We start from the raw sequence: 21,470 nt of genomic DNA on the forward strand, positions 1-21,470 counted from the left end.
GTAGTTTCTTTCATATATCTTCTACTATGAGTGGGTCATACACCTCTGCTTTTTATAAGCTGCACTGTGGAAGACCTTTTTTCTATTCTCCACTTTACAGAATTTTAATTAAGGAAGTTAAATACACTGAAATCAAAAGCTGGCAATAGTTGTATTTAGAAGTTCTGTACTAGAGTTGTAGCATACTCTTCTTATTTTCTAACAGAAGTGGTCTTCTTTTTTTATACCTTGCAATTTTGTAGAGAGACAGATAAATCCTATCCTGTACTGTATTTTTTGGTGGATACTAAAATAAGTCTTGTTTAGTTCAACCAAGTTGAACCATAGTTCTGAGAGTGGCAAGACTCCAACAAAATACAGCTTTGATTTTGAAAGCAGTAACCAGTCATAATTGTCTTATACAAAGAGTGAAGGTGATCATACACTTTTCTGAAAGTCAGACAACAAAATCACCCTTGAAACTTACCTACAATTCATAGTCTGAATGTGCCATGAAAATATCTCAAATTCTAGATTTTAGGTCATAAAGCTAATTCTATTGAAATATTTGGAAAATACCATAGTACAATTTATTTTCTAAAGCACAAATCAACAACAGTCTCTGGGTTTTGAAGGTTATAGGTGAAACCTTTTAATTTAAGTATTGTTTGTATCATTCACAGAAAAAAAAAGTTATTAACTAAATAGGAATAATCTTCTTGTTACAAACAGACCAAACATCGGATGAAAAGTGGTTTTTTGAGCCTGTTTTTTCTATTCAATGTGAATGATGTGGAGGTAGAGCTTTATGCTACCAGATAACTAGAAAATGAACTTTGTATTTTTATGCTTCTCTGAGTCATCATCGTAGGATAATGGACTAAACAGAAAAGCACTGTTGCCAATTTATGTCTGGAAAATAAGGTTGAAGTGACCTCTGGTGTGTCACGGTAACCTTAAAACTGAATCAGGTATTATTAATGACTATTTTTTTAAGTGCATCTAATGTCTTAGCCACTTGATCATTCTTGACTTGCAGTGTTTAGGCACCCTTGACACTGGGAACAGATAGATTGTTTTCTGGGTCACCACTGGAAGCTGTATAGAACATTGGTGATTAATAACTTCTTTTTCTCAATTATGCCTGGTCACCTCACTGAAGCATGAAAGGACAAACAACGGGAAAATTTTTATGGTTTCTTAGAAACCTTTAGTGTGGTGTTTATTCAAGCTGAACTCTCTCTACACAGGGAAGTCATTTTGAGCAGAGACTGCAAGATCAACTTTCAACATTTAAGTTTTAATTACACTCAGTTTTTCTTTCTCCCATCTGTTCACATCAAAAGTTCATAGTCTCCAGTACAACATTGTGAGAAACATTTGCAATACCTTAGAAAGTGAGCAGACATCATGAAAAAATACTCCACACTATTTTTTTTCTGGGGCTGTCATTCATTATGCAAAAAACCAGGCAACAAATACAGAACAAAACAAAGAATTGCTCAGCTTGGATTTTACCCTATTTTTACATAAAAATTAAATTAAATACTCATTTCAAGACACATTTGGCACTTAGTAATACGGCATTTGATGACACAACATATTTATGCTTAGACCATGAAACCTGCTTGTAACCCAAGAAGTGAACACTTTTTGTGCCATTACGGATTTTCATTCTGCCTTCAGGTGAGGGGCCTTTAGAGTTCAGATATGCTACTCTTAGGCCTCATGCTAAGACAAAATATCAAGGTACACCCTGGTATCTTCACAATATTTGAGGTTTTGTTTAAAATAAGCAAATGTCAATTAATGGAGATGAGTAAAGAATCAATATAGCAAGTCATCAAATCACAGAATGATTTGAGTTGAAAGGCACCTCAGAGATTACACTGGTCTCATCATAGATTGGGCCAAATCATTAGATACAAATTTCAGTAGTTTTTCTTGACCAATATTAAACTTCAAGAGAATAAGGAGAGTTATAGTTTTAAAAATGACACTTTCTTTAAGAACTACAGTTTCTCTTTATACTGTCATGATAATAAATCATACTTTCACCAGCCTGCTGAATGATGATCCTAGCCTTAAACATCAAGTTTGTGTGAATACGAGTCCACAGTATTTAATCTTTCAATCACAAAATAAGGCACAATACTGAGATTAATATTAGTACAATTCCTTGGCTTTGAAAACCCAGGTCAGTATTTAAAAACTGAATGTATTTCTTCAGCACATAAATTAGTCACCCCATATTGTTGCCTAAAAACCCCAAGTATATTAGTTTGCCATATGACCGACATAGGAAAAAATCTGCAACTGTAAGGAGTTGTTTTCATTCTTACATTCTATCTTTGAATAAATTCCTCTCAAAAAAAATTATAGTAAACTAAGATGTATCTGTGCAAATTTATCTGTTTTGCTTTTATACCCCACTCTTGTAATAATATTTTTTGCTAATATGTGCAAAGCTTTGGGACACCCTAGCCTAAATGGGCGGTAATGCTGAACTCCACTCTGTGATAATTTTGGATTGCTGAATTAATTGTGAATCAAATTGTGAATAAGAGACCTTTGATGGCTATATAGTTGGCTCTCAGGGATAAAACACTAAATGCCAAGAGGAACAGAAGAGGTGCCAGGTTAGTCTATTCAGTGTTGAGTCCTTTCTTTGATTTTGCATTTCCATTTCCCTTTTAGGCTATCAATGCCTCAAATCATAACTGATTCTCTGTTCTGTTCCCCCTGTAGAAATCTGTCATAAAAATGCTTGAATAGCAGAGCACTACACAATTTGTAAAAATATCTGCAAGTAAGGAAGTAAAGCTTTTAGGAAAAGAGAGAAGGACAGTATATTTTGACTATTTTTTCAGATTTTCCTGTACAGTACAGAAGTTCTCTGGCCCCTGCAACACTCTTTCAATTTTTTAAGGAAGAAGTAGAGATATTCAGTTCAAAAGTTCTGGAAATCTTGAAGATAAACCTAAGCAATTTTTTTCCTCACTTTTCTTCATGTCTAAAAGAGAATTCCTAGTGAGTGCCACCTCAATGCCCTTTCCCACAGAAAACTTTCCAATACCAGGAGTTCCCAAGCTTGAATGAGGTGTGTATTCTTCTGATAGATAGAACTGGTTTATCTCACCAAGGAAAGTTATTAATTCCCCTTTGTAGATAACCACATCATAATCTTTATCCATCACTGTAGGTGTGCCTTCATTCTCCTAGACGTTCTGCCAGGCTTACTGCCAGGCTGGAATGGCAGTGACCTCAGAACTGATTCAAATGGCTGCCAAGCACCATTCTTTGGAGGAGAGAACTCCTGAACAGCATCAATACTGAAATGATACAACCACCATTAGCTGTTAAATCTATATAAGAGAAATTTACAATCCTTTAATGTAATTCTTACTTCTGACGCCTGGCAGATGGGAGTTTAACAGTTCAGTTATTATTCTCATCCATAAAGAATTTGACTTTTATTGAGTTGATCGTTGTAACATTTTCTTTCAAATAAAATGAATATCTTAGCCCAAAAAGGCACTGGGACCTATACTGAACTTCAAAGCCAATAGAAGTGCTAGTGATTTTTATTGAAGCTTCATGAAATACTGTTGAATATGCAAGTACTGCTACATGGAGTACTAATGTGCCAGCTATTAAACATTTGATTTTCATAGTACCAGTGTTTTAGATAAGAAGACTGATCTTATACATTGCATTCAGTAAAAGTGTTATTAGATACAAACCCTGAATACAATAATTACTTACTCTGCATGAGTAAGTTTACCTCTGGAGCTATATACATATTTAAGTAGATTAGCACTTGAACCTTTGCAAACTTTTGCAAAATAAACCCACTAACATTACGCTGTTGTATTCATCCCTTTGATTATAGCACTTTGGGGGAATTTACATAATGAGTAGAAAAAAACCATTATTTTATTGCATCCTTCAAAGCCAAAAAAGACCCTACTGGGGCTATTTTTAGTTAATGATCTATCTATAGGCCTTAAACTAGTAAATGTTACACTGCAAGAAAAAGTTGTTGGTCTTTCAATGCAGTTAAAAATAATTCTTTTTTCAGTCTTAAGCATAAAGACTGAAATTTTTTGCATGACTGGATTAAAAAAAAATTTGAAAATTGATTTCCTGGACTTTATTTCATTAGCCTATAAAAGTATCTTCCATAATTAGTGACAGATATCTTTTTAACTCCAATTGTAACTTGTGAATTCTGGAAATAATAGTTACCATGGTACTCGTGTTCTTTTAGCAGCTTAATTCTCTCCCATATTTGGGACCTCTGTGTCTTTTAATATGATCACATACTCAAAAATACTGATGAGTTATATTAAGAGGAGAATGTTTGCTATCACCTAGCCTTCGTTTCTACTGAAGTGACAGCCACTGTGATCTTAGAGCAGAGATATGTGTTACATTAAAATACAGGTGATTCATTTTTCCCTCTCCTTATGACGTAGTCTGTACAGTAGAAAGAAAAAAAGCAAAGTTTTCCAGACTTTTTTTTTTTCCCCAAATACTTTGCTCTTTGATGCTGTAGATTTTTAACAGAAATATTAAAGTTGGTGTGTGAATGCAGTAGATATGGATGGAAATACCTGCATGTCCCCTTGGACAACACACATCTTGATGCTTGCAAGTATGTGCTTGGTTCTGGTGTGTGTGTGTGTGTAAAAAGTGAGTGCATGAAGAGCACGAGAGAAAAAGTGTGAATACATAAAACAAGCTTGCCTAAAGATTTCATAAATAAGTACCATATTTTCCACCCAAAATATTTCATGCGGTGTTATCTTGTACTACTTTTCCTGCATCATGTATACATGGATACTGGGGATTGTTTGAAAGGGAGAAAAAAGAGCTTGGAGTTTAAAATTCCCTGTAGCCATTTGGTGACCTGAGCTGGAAGAAAAAAAAGATGGAGAAGACAGAATCTGTGCCTCAGTCCTCTACTTCAAAGTCTACAAATACTGTAATGTTTAATTTTTGCTAAAACTTCCATCACTCAGCCAAGGAATTTAGTGTTTAAAATGAGCAGTCCTTATGAGTGTAAGGATCTGGTTCAATGTACATAAAATGAAGCTGGAACAACAGCTTCTGGTAGAGAGTGGGACAAAAGCATTATTTTACAGGTATGGAGCTTTCAATGTACAGTGTGAGAGTTTTCTTCCAGAGAGTGCCAGAATACAAAAAACAGAATACAAAATTCATTAATTAGGTTACTCTTTTTTTAAAAAAAAAAAACCCAGCACCAGCAGCATCTTAGGAGGCGTTGTTTTAAACATTCATTTTAAACTGATCATTTAAGGGCATTGCACTGAGGCTGACTTCTTTTAGGTCTAATCTTGTATTATATCTACTGAAATAAGAAGTGAGGGAGGTGGTGGAGGGTGTGTGACAGAATTTGGGGAGACAGTACTATTTTAGCTTAGTTTATTAAGGAAATAGAGAGCCTGGGGCCATGAGGGAGAAGATGGGGAGATGAAAGAAAGGAAGATAAACGACATGAAAAAAAGAAGACAAGTCAAAAGAATTTTACATGAGGCAAGGAGAAGAGTGGTATGCCAGGGAGGAGCTGTCATAAATACATGGTGCAGAGGAGTGAGGAAGGAGATGTTTTTCAGACTTCAAGGGGTCTTGCACGCCTCAGAATTCCCATCCTATAAAAAAAAGGAAAGGGAAGTGGGTATTTGTTCTTTAAGGGATATTTTGTGTTTCTGAAATTATTGGTGGCCAAAATGGTTTTGTGCATACTTGTCAACAGATAAAAGTGAAAATCAGAGGAACTGATGGTTAACTCTGCACTACTGGTAGTGTCATTGCCCTACATGTCCAGAGCATGGCCAGTACACTACTCCATGGCAATTATACAGACTGGGGGAAATATTGAGATTGACTCCTGCAATCTCCTGCCAAAACACAGAGGAGAGCTTGTGGCTAAGCCATGATTAAGCCATGCCAGATTGCACTGACATTGGAATCCAAATAACAGAAGTTATTTTTGAAAATCCATTAATCAGAGGTGATAAAGCTGCTTTTAGTTTTACTGAATGATTCTGCCCTATACAAATAAAAATTTGCAAATACAATTATTGCTTTTGACACCAGCCAAAAAAATTAACACTGATTTGCATAACTTCCTAACTCCTTCTACAGTATTTTTTTAATTAACCACCTGCTCTTGTTACGAATAACATCTATTTATGACTCTGTAGCTGAGCAGTTTTGGGAAGTATTGGTAGCATGCAAAGCAAATAATTTAGTCAGACCTCTTCTGATCCCCATCAGTCTGCATATAAAAAATTAGTACGTTGATCTGAGAACCTGCTGAACCTCTCAGAAGGTAAAGAAAACCACCAAACACACAAAAACTTAAACTACCTATTGTGAACACATTTTTTCTATATACTTAAGGAAAATAAAGTAATTCAAATAAGTTGGTTTTATGCCTACTGGTTCTGTTGTTGCAACAGACTTAGTATCCAGAAATGTTAAGCTGTTTAAAGATTATGCATAAAAAAGGATTCATATTTAACTTCCAGAAATAATAATATTTAAATCTAATTTAGACATATTATAGTAATAAATCAACGACTTTTGACATGCTTCTAGACTAAAGTTCAGGAGAATTTATCCTATATTTATTTGAAAACATGCTTCCTAAGTTCTTTGCCAATGTAGAAACTACTGCATATTTTGTTTACTGTAAAAACTACAGTCTAGCAATATTTCCTTAATTTAATGTCTCCCACTACACATTTTAAGTTAAAAAAAAATATAAACTGTTTACACCAAAATCCTTATTTATGATCATGTTTTGAAGAAGGAAAGAGTTTTTAAGAGATTTTTCTTAGAAACCTGTGAAGAGTTAATTAGAGTTAAAAAAGGAGAAGGAGAGGAAAAAAGGAGTACATTCTTCAGTAAAATAAACAAGAATCAAGTCTGCCATTTCACAAGAAGCAACATTAAAGGTGTAGCTATGCTGAACATTAAAATACTCCATTCATGCAGACTACAAAACTTCTCCCATGCTTTATAATGCCGAAAGAGTAACGCAAAAAACTCTGTACTCAGCATGTTTTTTGGTAGTAGTTGGGGGTGACTTAGTACAGAACACTTTCAAAAGTTATGTAAATTTCATTGGAATTGAAAGACATGCAAAAAATATAAGAAATTTAAGCCTTCTATAATTAAATGTTATGTGAGGTTTACCAGAGGATACCAGAATGCATCTGAGCCCATGTTTGATGTACCGACAAAGATATTTCAAAACTGACAAATGTCCAGATGTCCTATACAGATATTCAGTGTGCAGGAGGTTTGTGGGGGAGAAACACCACCCAGTCAAAGAAGTTTAAAAATTGGATTTAAGAGCTGCTTTTAATAATTTCAAGATGGTTGCATTCTTCCTTCTTCTTCAAACACCCTTTTTATTTATATTTGTTAATTTAGAAGAAAATTAACTTTAGCAATAAAGCATGAGGAAGACAGTTTACTGACTTCAATCCAAAGAGGGAAAAAAAATTAAAAGTAAGATAGACATGCAAAAGGAAAACAGGAGATGAGATGTTCTGTATAGAATGACCCCTCATTCAGAGACTCGCACGACTTATGGCACAAACATTATGGTTTTCCTTTGTGTTTACACAGATCAATTCCTGTTGGAATCCCGTCTGCTTATTTTTAATGCTTCTAACTGAGATTATCCTTCCTGCAGCTGTAGAAGGAGAAAGGAAAAAAATATTAAAAGAACTTAATGAAAAAAAATTGTATACATATTGGCATTTTTAGGCTCACAGCTGAAAATCAAGTGGTGAAAATAATCCATCTCTGATGACTTGCACTGTGTTTCTTCTGCTGAGCCTGTTAACTAGTGCAAAATGAAGCAGTGTAGCTACTATGATTAACAGCTAGCCCTGGTAAACGTGAAAACTTCCTGCAGCTTTCCCAAAAACTCTTCAGAGGTGAAATGCCTCAGTAGAGGGCACCATATTATGGATTTTAGTTGGAGGAACTCACAGATTCTGTTTTCAGTAAGTTCAGTGTGCTTAATAAAGAGGATGGTTCCTGCAATCTCCTGCTGAAGCAAAGAGAAGGACTTCCTCCTCCATCCCCACCCCAATTTGTATCTCTGGAAAGTAGGCCATTACAGAGATGTATTTTATTGCTTAAAAGCTCTGGGACTTATTGTGAAATGACATAGAACACGCTGTCCACAAGAACAGTTTGTGAGAGTTCTGTGCCTCAGCTCTCCTCTTGTCTCATCTTGCTGTGCCTACAGGAAGCTTTGCTGCTGCAGGACGTTCACTTCTGTGTCAGGGTGTGGGCAAAGTCAAAGCCTCTAGTGAGAGCCCCGAGTCTGACTGACGTCAGCAAGGGGCATTCACTGGGATGCTGAGAATGGGCCTCAAATGGAGAACTGTTTAGGCCAGGCTTAAATAGTAGTCAACATAGGAATTGTTTTGCACTGACTGAGCTACTCTAATTTAACACACTTCACATTTGGAATCCTTCAGCACAGCTCCACTATTTTTTGTTGTTGTTGTTGTTTAATTATTTTTTCATATACTGTTTTACACACAGAGCAAAAAATCACAATTTCATCTTTATATGTCCCACTCTTTTTTGTACCTAATGCTGTACTCAAGTCACCTGTCATTACTTGCAAGGCCTAAAAGAAAAAAGTTAATGAAATAAACCTCATTGATTCTTGATTTAAAGAGGAAAGTAATATGCCATCAGGGTCCTCCATACCTCTCATCCAGGTTTAGGAGCTGGAGGACAGCAACCCTTCTTGACAGGAACTAAGAGCTTTTACCCACCAAGGAACACAAAGGCAAAATACCATCTTAGCATGATTAAATATGACTAAGTATGACTTACCAAAAACCTCAGTATCACTAAATTTATCTAAGAAGCTGCCTTAGCATTCAAAGGAAAATACATTATAAGAGTGCCAGTTGCCACATCCACTTTTAAGGAAAGATATCCACTCAGTCTGCTTTGATAGTTCCTGGCTGAGAGAAATATTTCTCACAGAAGTTGCAGACTGATGCCTGCATTCTTTGGGTCATATCCCGCAGGGGACATTTACACCTGGATCAGCATTCATATGAATGAATCTCTTTCAGCTGGTCCCTTTCCAAACCAGTTTTTTTTAAAAGTTTGTCTTTCCATTTTAAACACATCGAATGTTTAACGGCCTTCTGGTAAACTTTTGTTCCTCATGTTTGTGCATAATATTTTCCAGCAAGTATGTTTCAAGAAAATAAAAGGCTGAAAAAGATGTATCTGGGCTAACTGAGCAGCAGCTGTACTAAGTTTAAAAAGATAATTTTCCCTCATAGACATAAATAAAAAAAATATATTGCAAAATATAGGTTCATTTGTCTCATGATATTAAAATTGATTAAAATACAAAGAACTAAGATGATTGAAGTATCTGAGCAAGTCCAAGCCTGAGGAGTCCATTCATCCAAACAGATGAGCTCTGAGTTGGTATGACCTCTCCTCCCCCACCCTCCCCAGTTCCTTTTCATCAGTAAGATCTTTATCATAGCAACTACATACAATCATATTTTCTTGACCTACAACACAGATTAATCTCAGGTGCACAGTAAGTGAGGCCTATTTTAAAACTCATGAAAGACTAAAAAGAAAATTTTGCAGCTGGTCATTTAACCCTAAATGCAAGTCAAATATGATTACTTTAACAATTAGTGTAGGAGCAAAAGAATGTAGCAAAGAGTTTAGAAGGTTTTTGTTGTAACAGGGGAAAAATTGCAGTTGTAGGTGAATCAGATGCAACAACTGCCTTAAAAGAGCATTAGAAAGGGGTGAGAATTAAATGGCAGTGGAAATAACAGTGGCACATTGTGACATACACCCTCTACACAGCTGTGATTTCCTTTCACTCAGGACACAGAGAAGAAGGGAGGGATACAATTAACTGGCAATTAAAAGTGATACAGTACATAAAGAAGGGGAGTCATGGCTAGTGACTTTGGGCAAAAAGGCATGCCAATATGTTTACATGGGAAAAGTCCACTGCTTTTGTTTTTAAACAGGATTTTAGTGATTCCATATCTTTCAAAAGTGACTGCAGCAGCAGAAACCAGAATTCACTGCGGAAGGAAATAAAGAAAACAGGTTCCAGTTTGCATCCGTGGGACACATTCTCAGGCTGAATTTCAGCATGTGGTTTCTTACCCATGGTTCATGAAGTGGCTTGTCCTGAATGCCTGTATTTTCAGCTACAGGATATGGTAAGTGTACATCAATTTGATTCATCTTTACCCTCTTAATGTGGGCTAAGCCCACAAAGGACACATCCTGCTGCCTGTAAGCACAGACTGGCTGGCAACAGCATGGCTCAGACGCCTGACAGCAGTTATGGGGGCACAAATGACAGGGCCTGCTCTCTGGCTTGGAGGGTCATGACGTATGGTGTATGTAGACAGGTATTTTGAGCTTCAGTGCTGTGTTGTAGTGTCAGCAAGACAGATTATTCTAGAGGGCCACACCGGCCTTTGTGGGCTTAGATAAGCCATTTATGTTATAGCAATGATTGCCTCTGTGATTCCTAAAGTATGAAAATAAATGGAAACCTCTGTCAACCTGAGGCCTGCTTTCATAGGCATGAGTTCTTCCCTTCCTCCATGTCAGAGGACACTTTTTCTCCTCATCTCTTCTGGAAAAAGTAGAGGGAACTCTGGTAATTCACTATTTTGATGAGCAGGTTGAACTCTGTGTGGGAAGTTACAAAAAATATTGGATCTAAGAAATGCTGCAGCATATGTTTCTTCCTAAGACCGCAATGTTTATTCCTAAGTAAGGAAGACCTAAAAAGTTTTTTCCTAAACAAAGGTGCATGGAAAATAAATTATGAGTCAGATCATTAAAAAGCAAAAAGAACTGTTGCTAGCAAACAGAATAATGATGCAGGAAATATGTATCATTGGAAATGTAAATATGTCTCACTGTTACTTCCAATCAGTGGCAAATAGTCAGTATTCAAAGGAAAGAAATAGAAGTATAAAAGGAGTTACATTAATGATATATCATCCTAACAAGTCCAGGAGCAGGGAGCCTGCACAACCTAAGTATGACAGAAGTAAACAACATGACATTTGACAAAAGGTTCATTAGCTACAGGACACTTTTTAGAACTTGGCCTATGTGATTCTGTGATTATAATGAACTCATTTCATACGCATCTTTTTTAACAAGAGGTTCCTGAGAATACCCAGAATTTACAGAAAGGATAAACAACTATTGTGACGACTATTTCTTCAACTATTTGCTGTTCCCCATATTTTCTTCTACAAAGTTTGGACTCCAGAGCAAAGAAGGGAGGAGAGAGGAGGACAGGCAGAGCCCCCACAGCCTTTTTTCTTCTCATTTCCAATTCTGAGTGTATGAAATTGCAGCAAGGCAGAACCCAACTTCCCTTACTTCAAGGGTACCTCAAAGGTTTGGGTCCCCCAGGGAGAGAATGATCAAAGCCAGGCCCATTATCTGAAAGGGTGAAGCTCTCTGTTACGACTTTTCTGCTCAGCCCTGTTGCCTCCTCCAAGGTGAAGGGTGGCGAGGGGATGCTCTGCTACTCCAGTGCTCTTAGCTGGTGGGCCACAGAATCATAAAATAGTTTTGGTTGGAAGGCACCTTCAAAAGCCTTCTAGCCCAAGGCCCCTCCAATTAGCAGGAACATCTTTAAGTAGATCAGGTTGTTCAGAGCCTTGTTCGACCTGATCTTAAGAGTTTCCAGGGATACGGCACTCACTACCTCTCTAGGCAACAAGTGCCAGTGTTTCACCACCCTCATTGTGGAGAACTACTCCTAATAATGGTCCAAATTAACTCTCTTCTTAGGTAAAAAAACATTTCCCCTTGTCCCAGTCCAACAGGCCCTGAAGAAACATTTGTTCCCATCCTCCTTAAAGGCCCCCTAAAAATACTGGGAGGCCACAATAATGTCTCCCCTGCACTCTCTTTTCTGCCAGCTGAACAATCCCAATTCCCTCAGCTTCTCCTCTCAGGAGAGATGCTCCATTCTTTCAATCATCTTTGTGGCCCTCCTCTCGATCTGCTGCAGAAGGATGAGGCAGCTCTCACTGAGGGTGGGGAATGAGCACTTCCAGACTGAAAACTTCTCCCAATAAGGAGCACGCAGCTCAGTTAGGAAAGCGCCCTTTGACTTAGTTTCTACCTCTGCCTCAATGACAGCAATTAATATTCCTAACCTCCAACAACCACCACCTAGAAAATAATGGTTTTTGTAGTATATTTAACAATCTTAGAGATGACACAGAGTGATATAAGAGTTCTTTGGTGATATCAAAATAACCTATAACTGTGTAATATTAAACTGGTACTGATTATCGTAATGAAACAGATGCCTCCAAATAAACTCCTATCTACATCAAGTTCTGTAGGTGTATATACTTGGAGATGAATCCATTGATGCTCTGACCTCCCTCCTTCCTCAGTAGGATTGCTGTTTCTGTGATACATCCTCTCTACTCCTAGGAATCAATCAGCAAGCCATGTTCATGCACTAAGCCTGATTCAACAACCCATGTAAAACACCACGTGCTTTGGGTTGAAGATTCCCTTCTATTCAGGTGGGAGTTGGGAGAAAGATGGAAGAGAAGACCTTTCCCCTTAACATCTACTTCTATAATTTCAAAAGTCAAAATCTAGACAAACATTTTCACTTTTCTCCATTTCTGATGTCCAAAGAATGACCTGCTGCTTCATTCTGCTACTAAGATGTCAGAAATAGGAAGATTTGATTACTGTTGCAAGATTGTTGGTCCCACCTGCGCTCTCCAAAAGCAGCAGTAACATTGCTCTATTAACCACCATTGACAAACTTACTGCTGTCTATTGGAAGACCAAAAGGAGAAAAGAGGGGGAAAACCCCACCCAAATACAAAGGTTGCAGGCAAGCTTAACAGATAGAATGAAAGATATGTAAACACTTTTGAAGGATACATTTGTTCTAAAGCTAAAAGAAACACAACTTCTCAACTACATTCTGTTATTCATCAGCAGGAGGGCAGAAAACCTGAAATATATATTACGTGGTCAGTGTCAATTTATAAGGAAACTTAATTTCACAAATGCTGAGTTTTGAAAATGTCTAAATTTCTGATTTTGGGAAAAAAAAAACAAAAAAAACCCAAAAACCAACCCAAAACCCAGACATGCTAGAAAAACTGCAAGTACTTTTTGTTGCATCAGTCAACATAAATTGAGCTTATATGCAACTTCTTTTAGCCAGACTTTCTTTGGTGACACAAGCTGGAAAATTATCTGCCTGCAAGACCATTCTTCAACATGGAGACTGAGCACTTTTGACTAAAATTTTAAAAATCTTATCCAAATTTCACAGAAAATTACATGAAGATCCAAAGTTTCTCCCTCTTATATTTAAAGGACAGAGTTAAACTCTGTCCTTTAAATATAAACTCTTAAATGTAAACTCTTGCCATTATTTACAATTCTACAATCACTGTAGAAGCTATGAGAGAAAATCCCAATCCGTGGGAAAAAAATTGCCTTAACACTATTTAACTTCATTTTATTGTGTTTTACTTACCTACAAGTAATTAGGTGCTTACAGTTTAAATCACAGAACATGCTGCCATAGAAAATGGGAAATTTAATTTGCCCAGGATTATTTATTATTATGATGTAGAGTTATGAGACCAGAGCTGAAACATCCCACTTTGAATAGTTAGCTCTAATTAAAGCATAGAGTAGTGGATAATGTGTTGCCTCTCCATATGCTTTTTCATCTTGTGTTTTGATTACTAGATTTTAGCCCATTCCTAGGAGATTCAAGTCTTATTCCAGCATCTGCCTACTTTGTAGGCTAACAGCTATGCCCACATCCTTATGCATTAATATTACATCACAATTTGATGTACTTCACAGAATCTTTAACATTAATAAAACCAATTATCTTTTCCCAGAATTTGCAAACTTAAAAAGTTGTTAGTTTTTGATCTTCATTGTATCTGAAGAGGAAATAACTTAGCTTTTTAGAAGTTACTCTATTGCATCTGGGATTTGTCTAACAGGTTAATGAGTCACAAAAAGCTTAATGCTCCAAAACCAATTTTAGTGTCTAAATCAGAATGTATGCCAGACCCTCTGTGACAAGGATTTTATGAAGCTAAGAGCAGTATTGTGTCTCTGGACAGGCTTTTAGTTTATCACAAGTAAGGTGAAGGTACTTCGTGGCACGTGTGTTTGAAAGAGCCAGCTTTGCTTCACTGAGCATGTTCTGCTTTAGAGGCAAATTCCATGCCCTGATTCTAAAACAGGTTTTACCAGGATATTAAAGAGAACATGAAAAAAAAAAAGAATGTGCACCTCTATAAGGAGGCAGAAAACGATGGAATTGTGAATAAAGCATCAGCAAGGAGAGCACAGGGATCTTTACAAAAAACCACTCTAGCAGGAAGTAAGCCCACCTGTGGACATCCTATATCCTGTAAAGCCAACTCCACACACTTTGGAGGGATGTGCCCCCTGCTCAGACCAGTTTCCTGATCATCAAGCAGGGCTCTCCCAGGAGTTACAGGAGGTATCCAAAACATGTTAGCCTGGGCAGAGTAAATACTCCAAACACAACCGGTGGTGTTAAGCAGATCAATCCCTTCTCTAGTGATCACACTCCTTAAGAAATTTTGCTCAAAAATGGTGTATTTTGGGGAGGCTCTAATCATGCAAATCTGTGTGAGAACAACTGTGAAGAATAACTAAATGAGACCTGCTGGACCCTTGGGTGTCTGTAACAAAGCTCTTAACCTGCTTTGGCATAAAAGTGAACTTGGAGAGATTCAAACCAGGAAGCAATCTGGCAATGTAGCCAGAGCAGCCAGGTGAGCAGCTTCACATACCTCTAAATTTATTTATCCACTCCTTGGTGGAATATTCATCAGTTACAATTTTGTCCCTGCTCCAAATTGGCAAAAAATAAAAATCTAGTCTGTTCTACTGCTCTTTGGTTTCAAATGGAAAGTGTTGGCTTTAAGAGCATAATAACAACATGAAAAGTAATTTTTTTTAAAAAATTAAAAATTAATAAATAGAACTAGTTTACAGTATTTAACTTAGTTAGTGTGACTGAGTTCTGGGTCAGCCTTTCTCTATAGGAGAAAAAGGAGAAGACATTTTATCCCAGAACTGCAAATAATGTTCTCAAGTTTATCATCCATGTAGTCCTAAGTAGGATTTAAGCCATGTCAAACTGGAATACAGCTGAACTGTTACTATCAGCTGCTCATAACAGGCCTAAGTCTTTTCCAGGTCGCTCATGTGACTATTTTGAATTACTGAAATTTCAAATCAGTAAAAGTATCCTGAAGCCAAAGGTTCATTGATAGTCCTTCAAAGATGAGATTTTTTTAATACCCTTTATTAGGGGGAGGGTATAAACTGGAAAGCTGCACAAAATAAGAACCATATGAGGACAAAAAGATTTACACCTATTAGAATATTTAGGAAGCTGACTACAGTTTAAATCAGATTCTCTGAGAAGGAAGATTTCCATTACATGCTGTTTAAATGCCAACCCATACTCTATTTACAATTGTTTGTGATTAAACAGCTGAGCTATAAGATTCTTCCCAAGTCTTCAGCAAATGTTTTCTGTAGGAGGGAACTGTGAGAATTCTTTGTTTGGATGCTTTGGTAAAATATGCAGGATGATGTCTTAAACTATGATGTGGAAATAATCACTAAGCTTAAGTGATCTTACTAGGGAATTTACTGTTCCTACACTATTTTTTACATTAACCTGCAGAACTGGAAAAAGAACAGGGCTAAAGAAAATGGCAAGGGATTTTTCAGATAGAAGGGTGTAGGTATTCACAGTGGAGAGAATGGGCTTGGCTTTCCAAATCAAATCCCAATTACCAAACTGTTTGTCTGGGTCTTGCAGGTCTAGGTATTTGTCCTGACTTTCTCTCCTCCTCAAGATCCTGCCAACACCCACTCAAGTGCTGGTCATAAGCCATTTACCTCACCCACAATTTTCACCATATTTTAATTTTTGAACCCCTCCAACCACATAGATACCAAAATGTAAACATCCTAGCACCAACTTTAATTTCAATTCTTTATTTCACCTCTCCTAATTTTCTTCATACTCTGTCTCATTTTTATCCATTTCTCAGCCTTTTCACATGGTTTTAGATGCTGTACACTAAACATGGAAAGTCTTTCTTTTAAGTATCCACAAATCTCTCCACTGTTATTACAGTTTTAGAAGGCACGTACTAAGAAAACTGAAGTGATTCCGAAGAGTAGTTAGAAACAGCATATATTTTTGTTTGGAAGTGAAATGCATAAATATTAGCTCCCAAAGCTAGTGCTCCCAAAGTACAGAATATATGTTATTCTTACCAAATAACCTTAGAAATCCAGAATTATTGCCTGCTTTGAAAGCCTATATTCATACAGTTATTAATCATCATTACATTTCTTTATCCTTTGAAGGAGAAAAATGGCCACATAAACACATGAAAGTTTAAGAGAAAGAAGAAGAATCAGAAGTACATTGCTTATTCATCTTTAACAAGAAGAAAAAGCATGTTTTTAAAGAGAGCGACATTTCAAATTTATATCTCCTTTAAAAAAAATTGCTGTGTTTTGAACAGACTATTTAAAGAAGTAATTTATGCTTTTGTCCAGAATTTCAATGTAAGAAACTAATAGAAATTTAAGAAAGAATGTAATAAATTCTTACATTTTAAAGCATGCAAGTGATTCTTCCCAAATATGCAGATGCTATCCAATATATCAACTCAGGTAATACAGGTTATATCTCTGGCAATTTTTTATTTCAGGGCTTTGCAGGCATGGTTGTGTTAAGAAGAAGCCCTATTTACTAAACGAGAGCATCAAAAATTTGAATTCTGAAATCAGAACTGATAAAAATCTGGATCCTTTGCACTGAGATAAAAGAGAAGTAGTTTTTCTTTTGTTGCTAAATACTAGAAAATTTGAAGAGAGCAACAAAGATCTCATTTTACATGAAAAGATTCACAAGTATGTATATTTCAGGTTTTGATTTATTCCTTCTTCTCCCATGGGTGCAAAATACCCTGAAAACCCTGTTGCAGTTCAATGGACAGCATCAATTTGGGTACACAGAATCTTGTAATTTCTGGTGTAAAAACAAAAAACCGCTGATCTGTGTGAAGGGAATGCCATTCAGAGTTTTTTGGCTTTTGGCTTTTTAGTAGTGCTTTGACATCTTTCTCAGGACACCTTTTTCTGACCATAGGGATCCTTGGTTTCATGTAATGAGATACTGCCAGAATAACAAAATTGTACTGTTCATTTCTAGCACGGTGCTTTGCAAGGCTTAAATAGCTAATGTCAGGGTCTGAACGTAAAAGAGAAAACAAATTTTTGAAAGAAGGAGGGTATATGAAGGGTGGTCGTATAGATGATGGGAAGGATCATTTTACTGCTCTTTCTTTCAAAGCCCATTATACAGGATACGATAACTGCAATGTCCAAGCAAGGCCTGTCTCCTATAACCAGGCTCTTTCAGAGTGTGGAGAAAAATACATAATTTGTGCCATGCCCTACATTTTTAGTAACTTCTTCATAGCAATTTCCACAACATTATTGCAGTGATTAACCCTAAATTTGCATGTCCTCTGTAAGTACATTGATTCTCTTTTTACTGGCAATTTCTGCATGTAAATGCTAAAAAAATTAGTAAAAAGGGAGGTTCTGTATTGCTTTTTTATATGACTGAATATAACAACAACTGTTCCAAATATTTTCCCTAAGATTAAAAAGAACCATCATTCCCTGAAAGGCATAAATCTCCTTGTTTCCTAATTTAAGGTAGAAAGAAAACAGCAAAAACATTAAATAAAGCTGCATCTAGACATCAAAATATGCATCTTTTTTTAATATTGCCTAAGACAGTTATTCCCCTCAAACTACAACATTCCTTATTCTAATTGCTGTTCAACACCTGATTTAAACCTTAATTGCATTCTCAGATAAGCATTTTGCATTTCTTTCCCTTCTAGGCTATAAATAATTGTTTTTTTCTCCAAGAGGAGAAGCAGAACTTCTATTCAGACACATGCAGAACTGCCACATAAAACACCCAGGCTGTAAAAATAAAAAACTGTCTCCCATCAGAAACACCTGAAGTTAAATGAAAGGCCAGTCCATGAAAACTCATTAGAATTACTCAGAGCTTTCTGAAGGCTGGGGAGAGGATGTCTCCCATTAAAGTTCCCAATTCCCCAGAGTTCTCTCCATTAAAAAGATACAGGACAGCCTTTTCAGGGTGTGTCCTGTCTTTTCCCATCAGGAAAGGAGCTGAGCTTCAATAAGACAATACTTGGGATATTTTTCAAGTGCATGTATTTGTCATGTCAGAGGATTGGTCAGAGCAGTGTGGAACTGCATTTTGGGCAGAGAAAAACTCCTTCTTGTTAGGCTTACCTCGATGAAGGAGCACTAAACCCTGCTGCCTCTGACTTCCCTGGGATCCTGTTTGGCATCCACAGCACTGATGTCTGCAGGACCTTTCCCTCTTTTAGTGTACTTTTAGTGTCCATCACACACACCTGCTGTTTCCCCAGATCTTTCCCGAGTCTCCAGAGGCTTTATCTCTCCCGAGCTTAGGGAATCTTTCAAGCGAGCACCGCCAGAGGGCAAAGCCGTATCAGGAACACCCGAGCTCATCCCGGCTCATCCCGGAGCGGGATGGGGCTTCAGGACCAGCCGCTCACGGTTCACACACTAATTGCAACTAATTGCAATCACCAGCCAAAACCCCCTGTCTCCAGGAAGGTCGCAGCATCTCCAGGATGTTAACTTAAAGGCCTGGCAGCATAATTAAACAGCAGCTTCATTACCTTGTGATAACCTTTTTTGGTACTCGTGGGAATCCCCAAAATTTTGCTATAAGAAACTACAGAGAACAATATGAGAGGCACTAAAGGAATAATTCATGTTACATCTTTCAACCCTTAGTTTTGAACTCATTAAAAGGTACTCTGGTCTAGAATTTATTTAGAGAGAAAAAGCATTGTAACTTCATCTCCGGATGCATTGGCTCTATATTGGAGTGACCCTCAAGCCTGGATGCAGTCTCCATTTAAAAAAGACACTGTCACCCTGTACATATGGCACATTTAAAATCATGATAGGGTAGCCAGCTATCACAAGACCACTCACCCTATTTAAAATGATGATTAGAGGATGCCTTTCACTTGATGCTGATGAGAAAAACCTAGAAAATGTGTATTTATTCCATAGAAAGTATTCAGTCTCCAAAATGTATTTCAAACCATTCATGCACCTGGTCTTTCAAAGGTAAGTTCTCACTTAAAGAAAACCAAAATTCAGCTGCATCTCACTGTACTTCAGGCAAAACACCTATCCAGGTTGTTCACATAAAGTCTGCTTCCCCTCTCTCTTTCTCATCAGCAGATCAGAGATCTTCCTAAGATTTTACATTTTCCCCTGAGACTCTGTGCTATTCATACTGAATAAAGCTGGCCATCAGACAAAAACAGTTAATGATCAGCACAGTCAATGTAACTCTAGGTCTAATTTTGTGAGTACAGTGTTTCTCAGGCAGCAATGCCCTTCATAGCAAAGTGAGGAGAGGGTGTTGCATGCCACGAAAACTTCACACCTGCTTCTCAAGAGAACCAGCAACTCCCACACCACACTCACATACCCATCACCACAGCTGGTTCTCACTCATGACAAGTGTCTGCAGACCCAGATACTGGCATATCACCCCTCCAGCAGTGAGAGTGAGTCAGCTTGTTAGGCAAGCACTTATTTTCCAGTGAGACATGATCTCGTGTGCACTGAAGATCCATGAAACATACCTCAGCAGCAATGAGCACTCCACAGGCAGACAGGCAATCCTTCATCCAGCAGAGCAGAGTGTCAGAAAGTGGAGCAGATCGATACCCAGACGTGTGGAAAATGCCAGAGTTAACAATGACTTGAAGAAAATTGGCTGCTCTGCCCACAGTCTAGAAAATGATCCACCTGGTACTGCTCAGGGATGCACTCATCCATTTAAAATCTGTGGATGGAAAATGTTGTGGTGTCTTAACTCACAAATGCTTTTGGGCCTGACTGCACTGAAAAATGTGTTCCTTGAGGTACCTTGCTAGGTGATTTCCTGAAGGACCTTCTGTGAGCTGGTGAGTTCTGATCAGAGCTAGAGCTGGAGGACACCAATAGAAACAGATTCCAAAAGACCAAAGCAGCAGAAATCTGCTTTAAAGAGACACGATACTGAAAAGCCTGTCATTTGCTTTTTTGTGTTAGTCACAGGAAAGCTTTACCAGAGACATCGTGGGCAAGTTGATCCTCTCTGGCCAACCTTGACACTTCAGCTTCTTGGAGAAGAGATGTCATGCAACAACAGGAGTTTTTGAATTATATGTTCATATTGTTACAACCATCAGGAGGACCTTTTCCAAGATGCTTCCTTTAAACAACAATAACAATTTTCAATATGTTTTAGGGTGAAGATAGGGTCACTACTGTTCATGCTAATAATGTAAAGTACCACTAAAAATCAAAAATACAGCAGTACACATAGGGACTACACCTGCTCTTTTTGTAATAAAGATATTTAAGCTGGGAAGAATGCCATCATACAGCTGAACTAGCATTTTCAGTGGCTAGAGACAAAACCTGTAAACAATTAACCTTTTAATCTCTATTATAAATTATATCTTCCAAATTATATTCCTAGCCATTTTAAAATATACAGTTGTGTTTCTGAAAGTAGTCTAATCATTCAGAAAAATTCCTGATATTGGACAACATTGGGTTTTACTTTTTTCTTTTTTAATATTATTTTGTTCCCAAGTGAACTTATGTTTATTGTTTTAGCAGTACTGTACTCCATGTATGTAAACCCTTTACTATTTGTGACAAAACAGTCACAGGATTGCTGCAGAGAGCACTGAGATCAGCAGGTGTTCAGATACCTTAAGTATGCACAATTTTTTACATTAAAAGAGGAAATATAAAAAAGTACAAAAAGCATATCAGACCTTCACAAGAGAACTTCATGAAAAGCTAGCGATTTTCAGAGAGTATTTGTACATTTATAATTGCATGAAGAGAGCGGAATTAGAAAAAATACTTTTCTATCACTGGGTTGTAAAAATAAGATCTCTAAAATAATTTTCATATATAATTTTAGCATACTATGTCTGAGGTCCAGAACCTACAAATCAAAATGCCAGTCCTAACTTCTCCTCAAGCCATCTTCTCCATACAAGTTCAGTTAGCCTAACTAACAACAGAAACAGCATGTATTTTTAAGAATCCCTCAGAAACACTGAGATCTTTTGACCATGCTATTCACTTGCTGGGAAAATTCTCCTGGATGTCTTCATCTCCTTTGCTATGCACTAATATATGACAGCCTCTGCATCTCTGCC

At 37.2% G+C, this 21,470-nt stretch overlaps 1 protein-coding gene and 1 long non-coding RNA gene across 4 annotated transcripts in view; one reads left to right on the forward strand and one right to left on the reverse strand.

Moving 5' to 3' along the window:
* The window catches only part of TRPM3 (transient receptor potential cation channel subfamily M member 3), a 411,968-nt gene that overhangs the window by 388,806 nt on the left and 1,692 nt on the right, over positions 1-21,470 (reverse strand). Inside the window, exon 1 of one of the 3 annotated variants that reach the window (XM_074532490.1) lies at positions 19,890-19,949. The exons of the other annotated variants lie outside the window; for them this stretch is intronic. Coding sequence (XP_074388591.1) covers positions 19,890-19,934 — 45 coding nt within the window. The 5' untranslated portion in view covers positions 19,935-19,949. Of the gene's footprint in view, positions 1-19,889; positions 19,950-21,470 lie in introns of those variants that run through there. 3 annotated transcript variants of the gene reach the window in all.
* LOC113459599 (uncharacterized) overlaps positions 1-21,470 on the forward strand; it is a 43,417-nt gene that overhangs the window by 4,001 nt on the left and 17,946 nt on the right. The gene's annotated exons all lie outside the window — the stretch shown is intronic.

Source organism: Zonotrichia albicollis, chromosome Z (assembly GCF_047830755.1).
Source record: "Zonotrichia albicollis isolate bZonAlb1 chromosome Z, bZonAlb1.hap1, whole genome shotgun sequence".
Taxonomy (NCBI): Eukaryota; Metazoa; Chordata; class Aves; order Passeriformes; family Passerellidae; genus Zonotrichia; species Zonotrichia albicollis.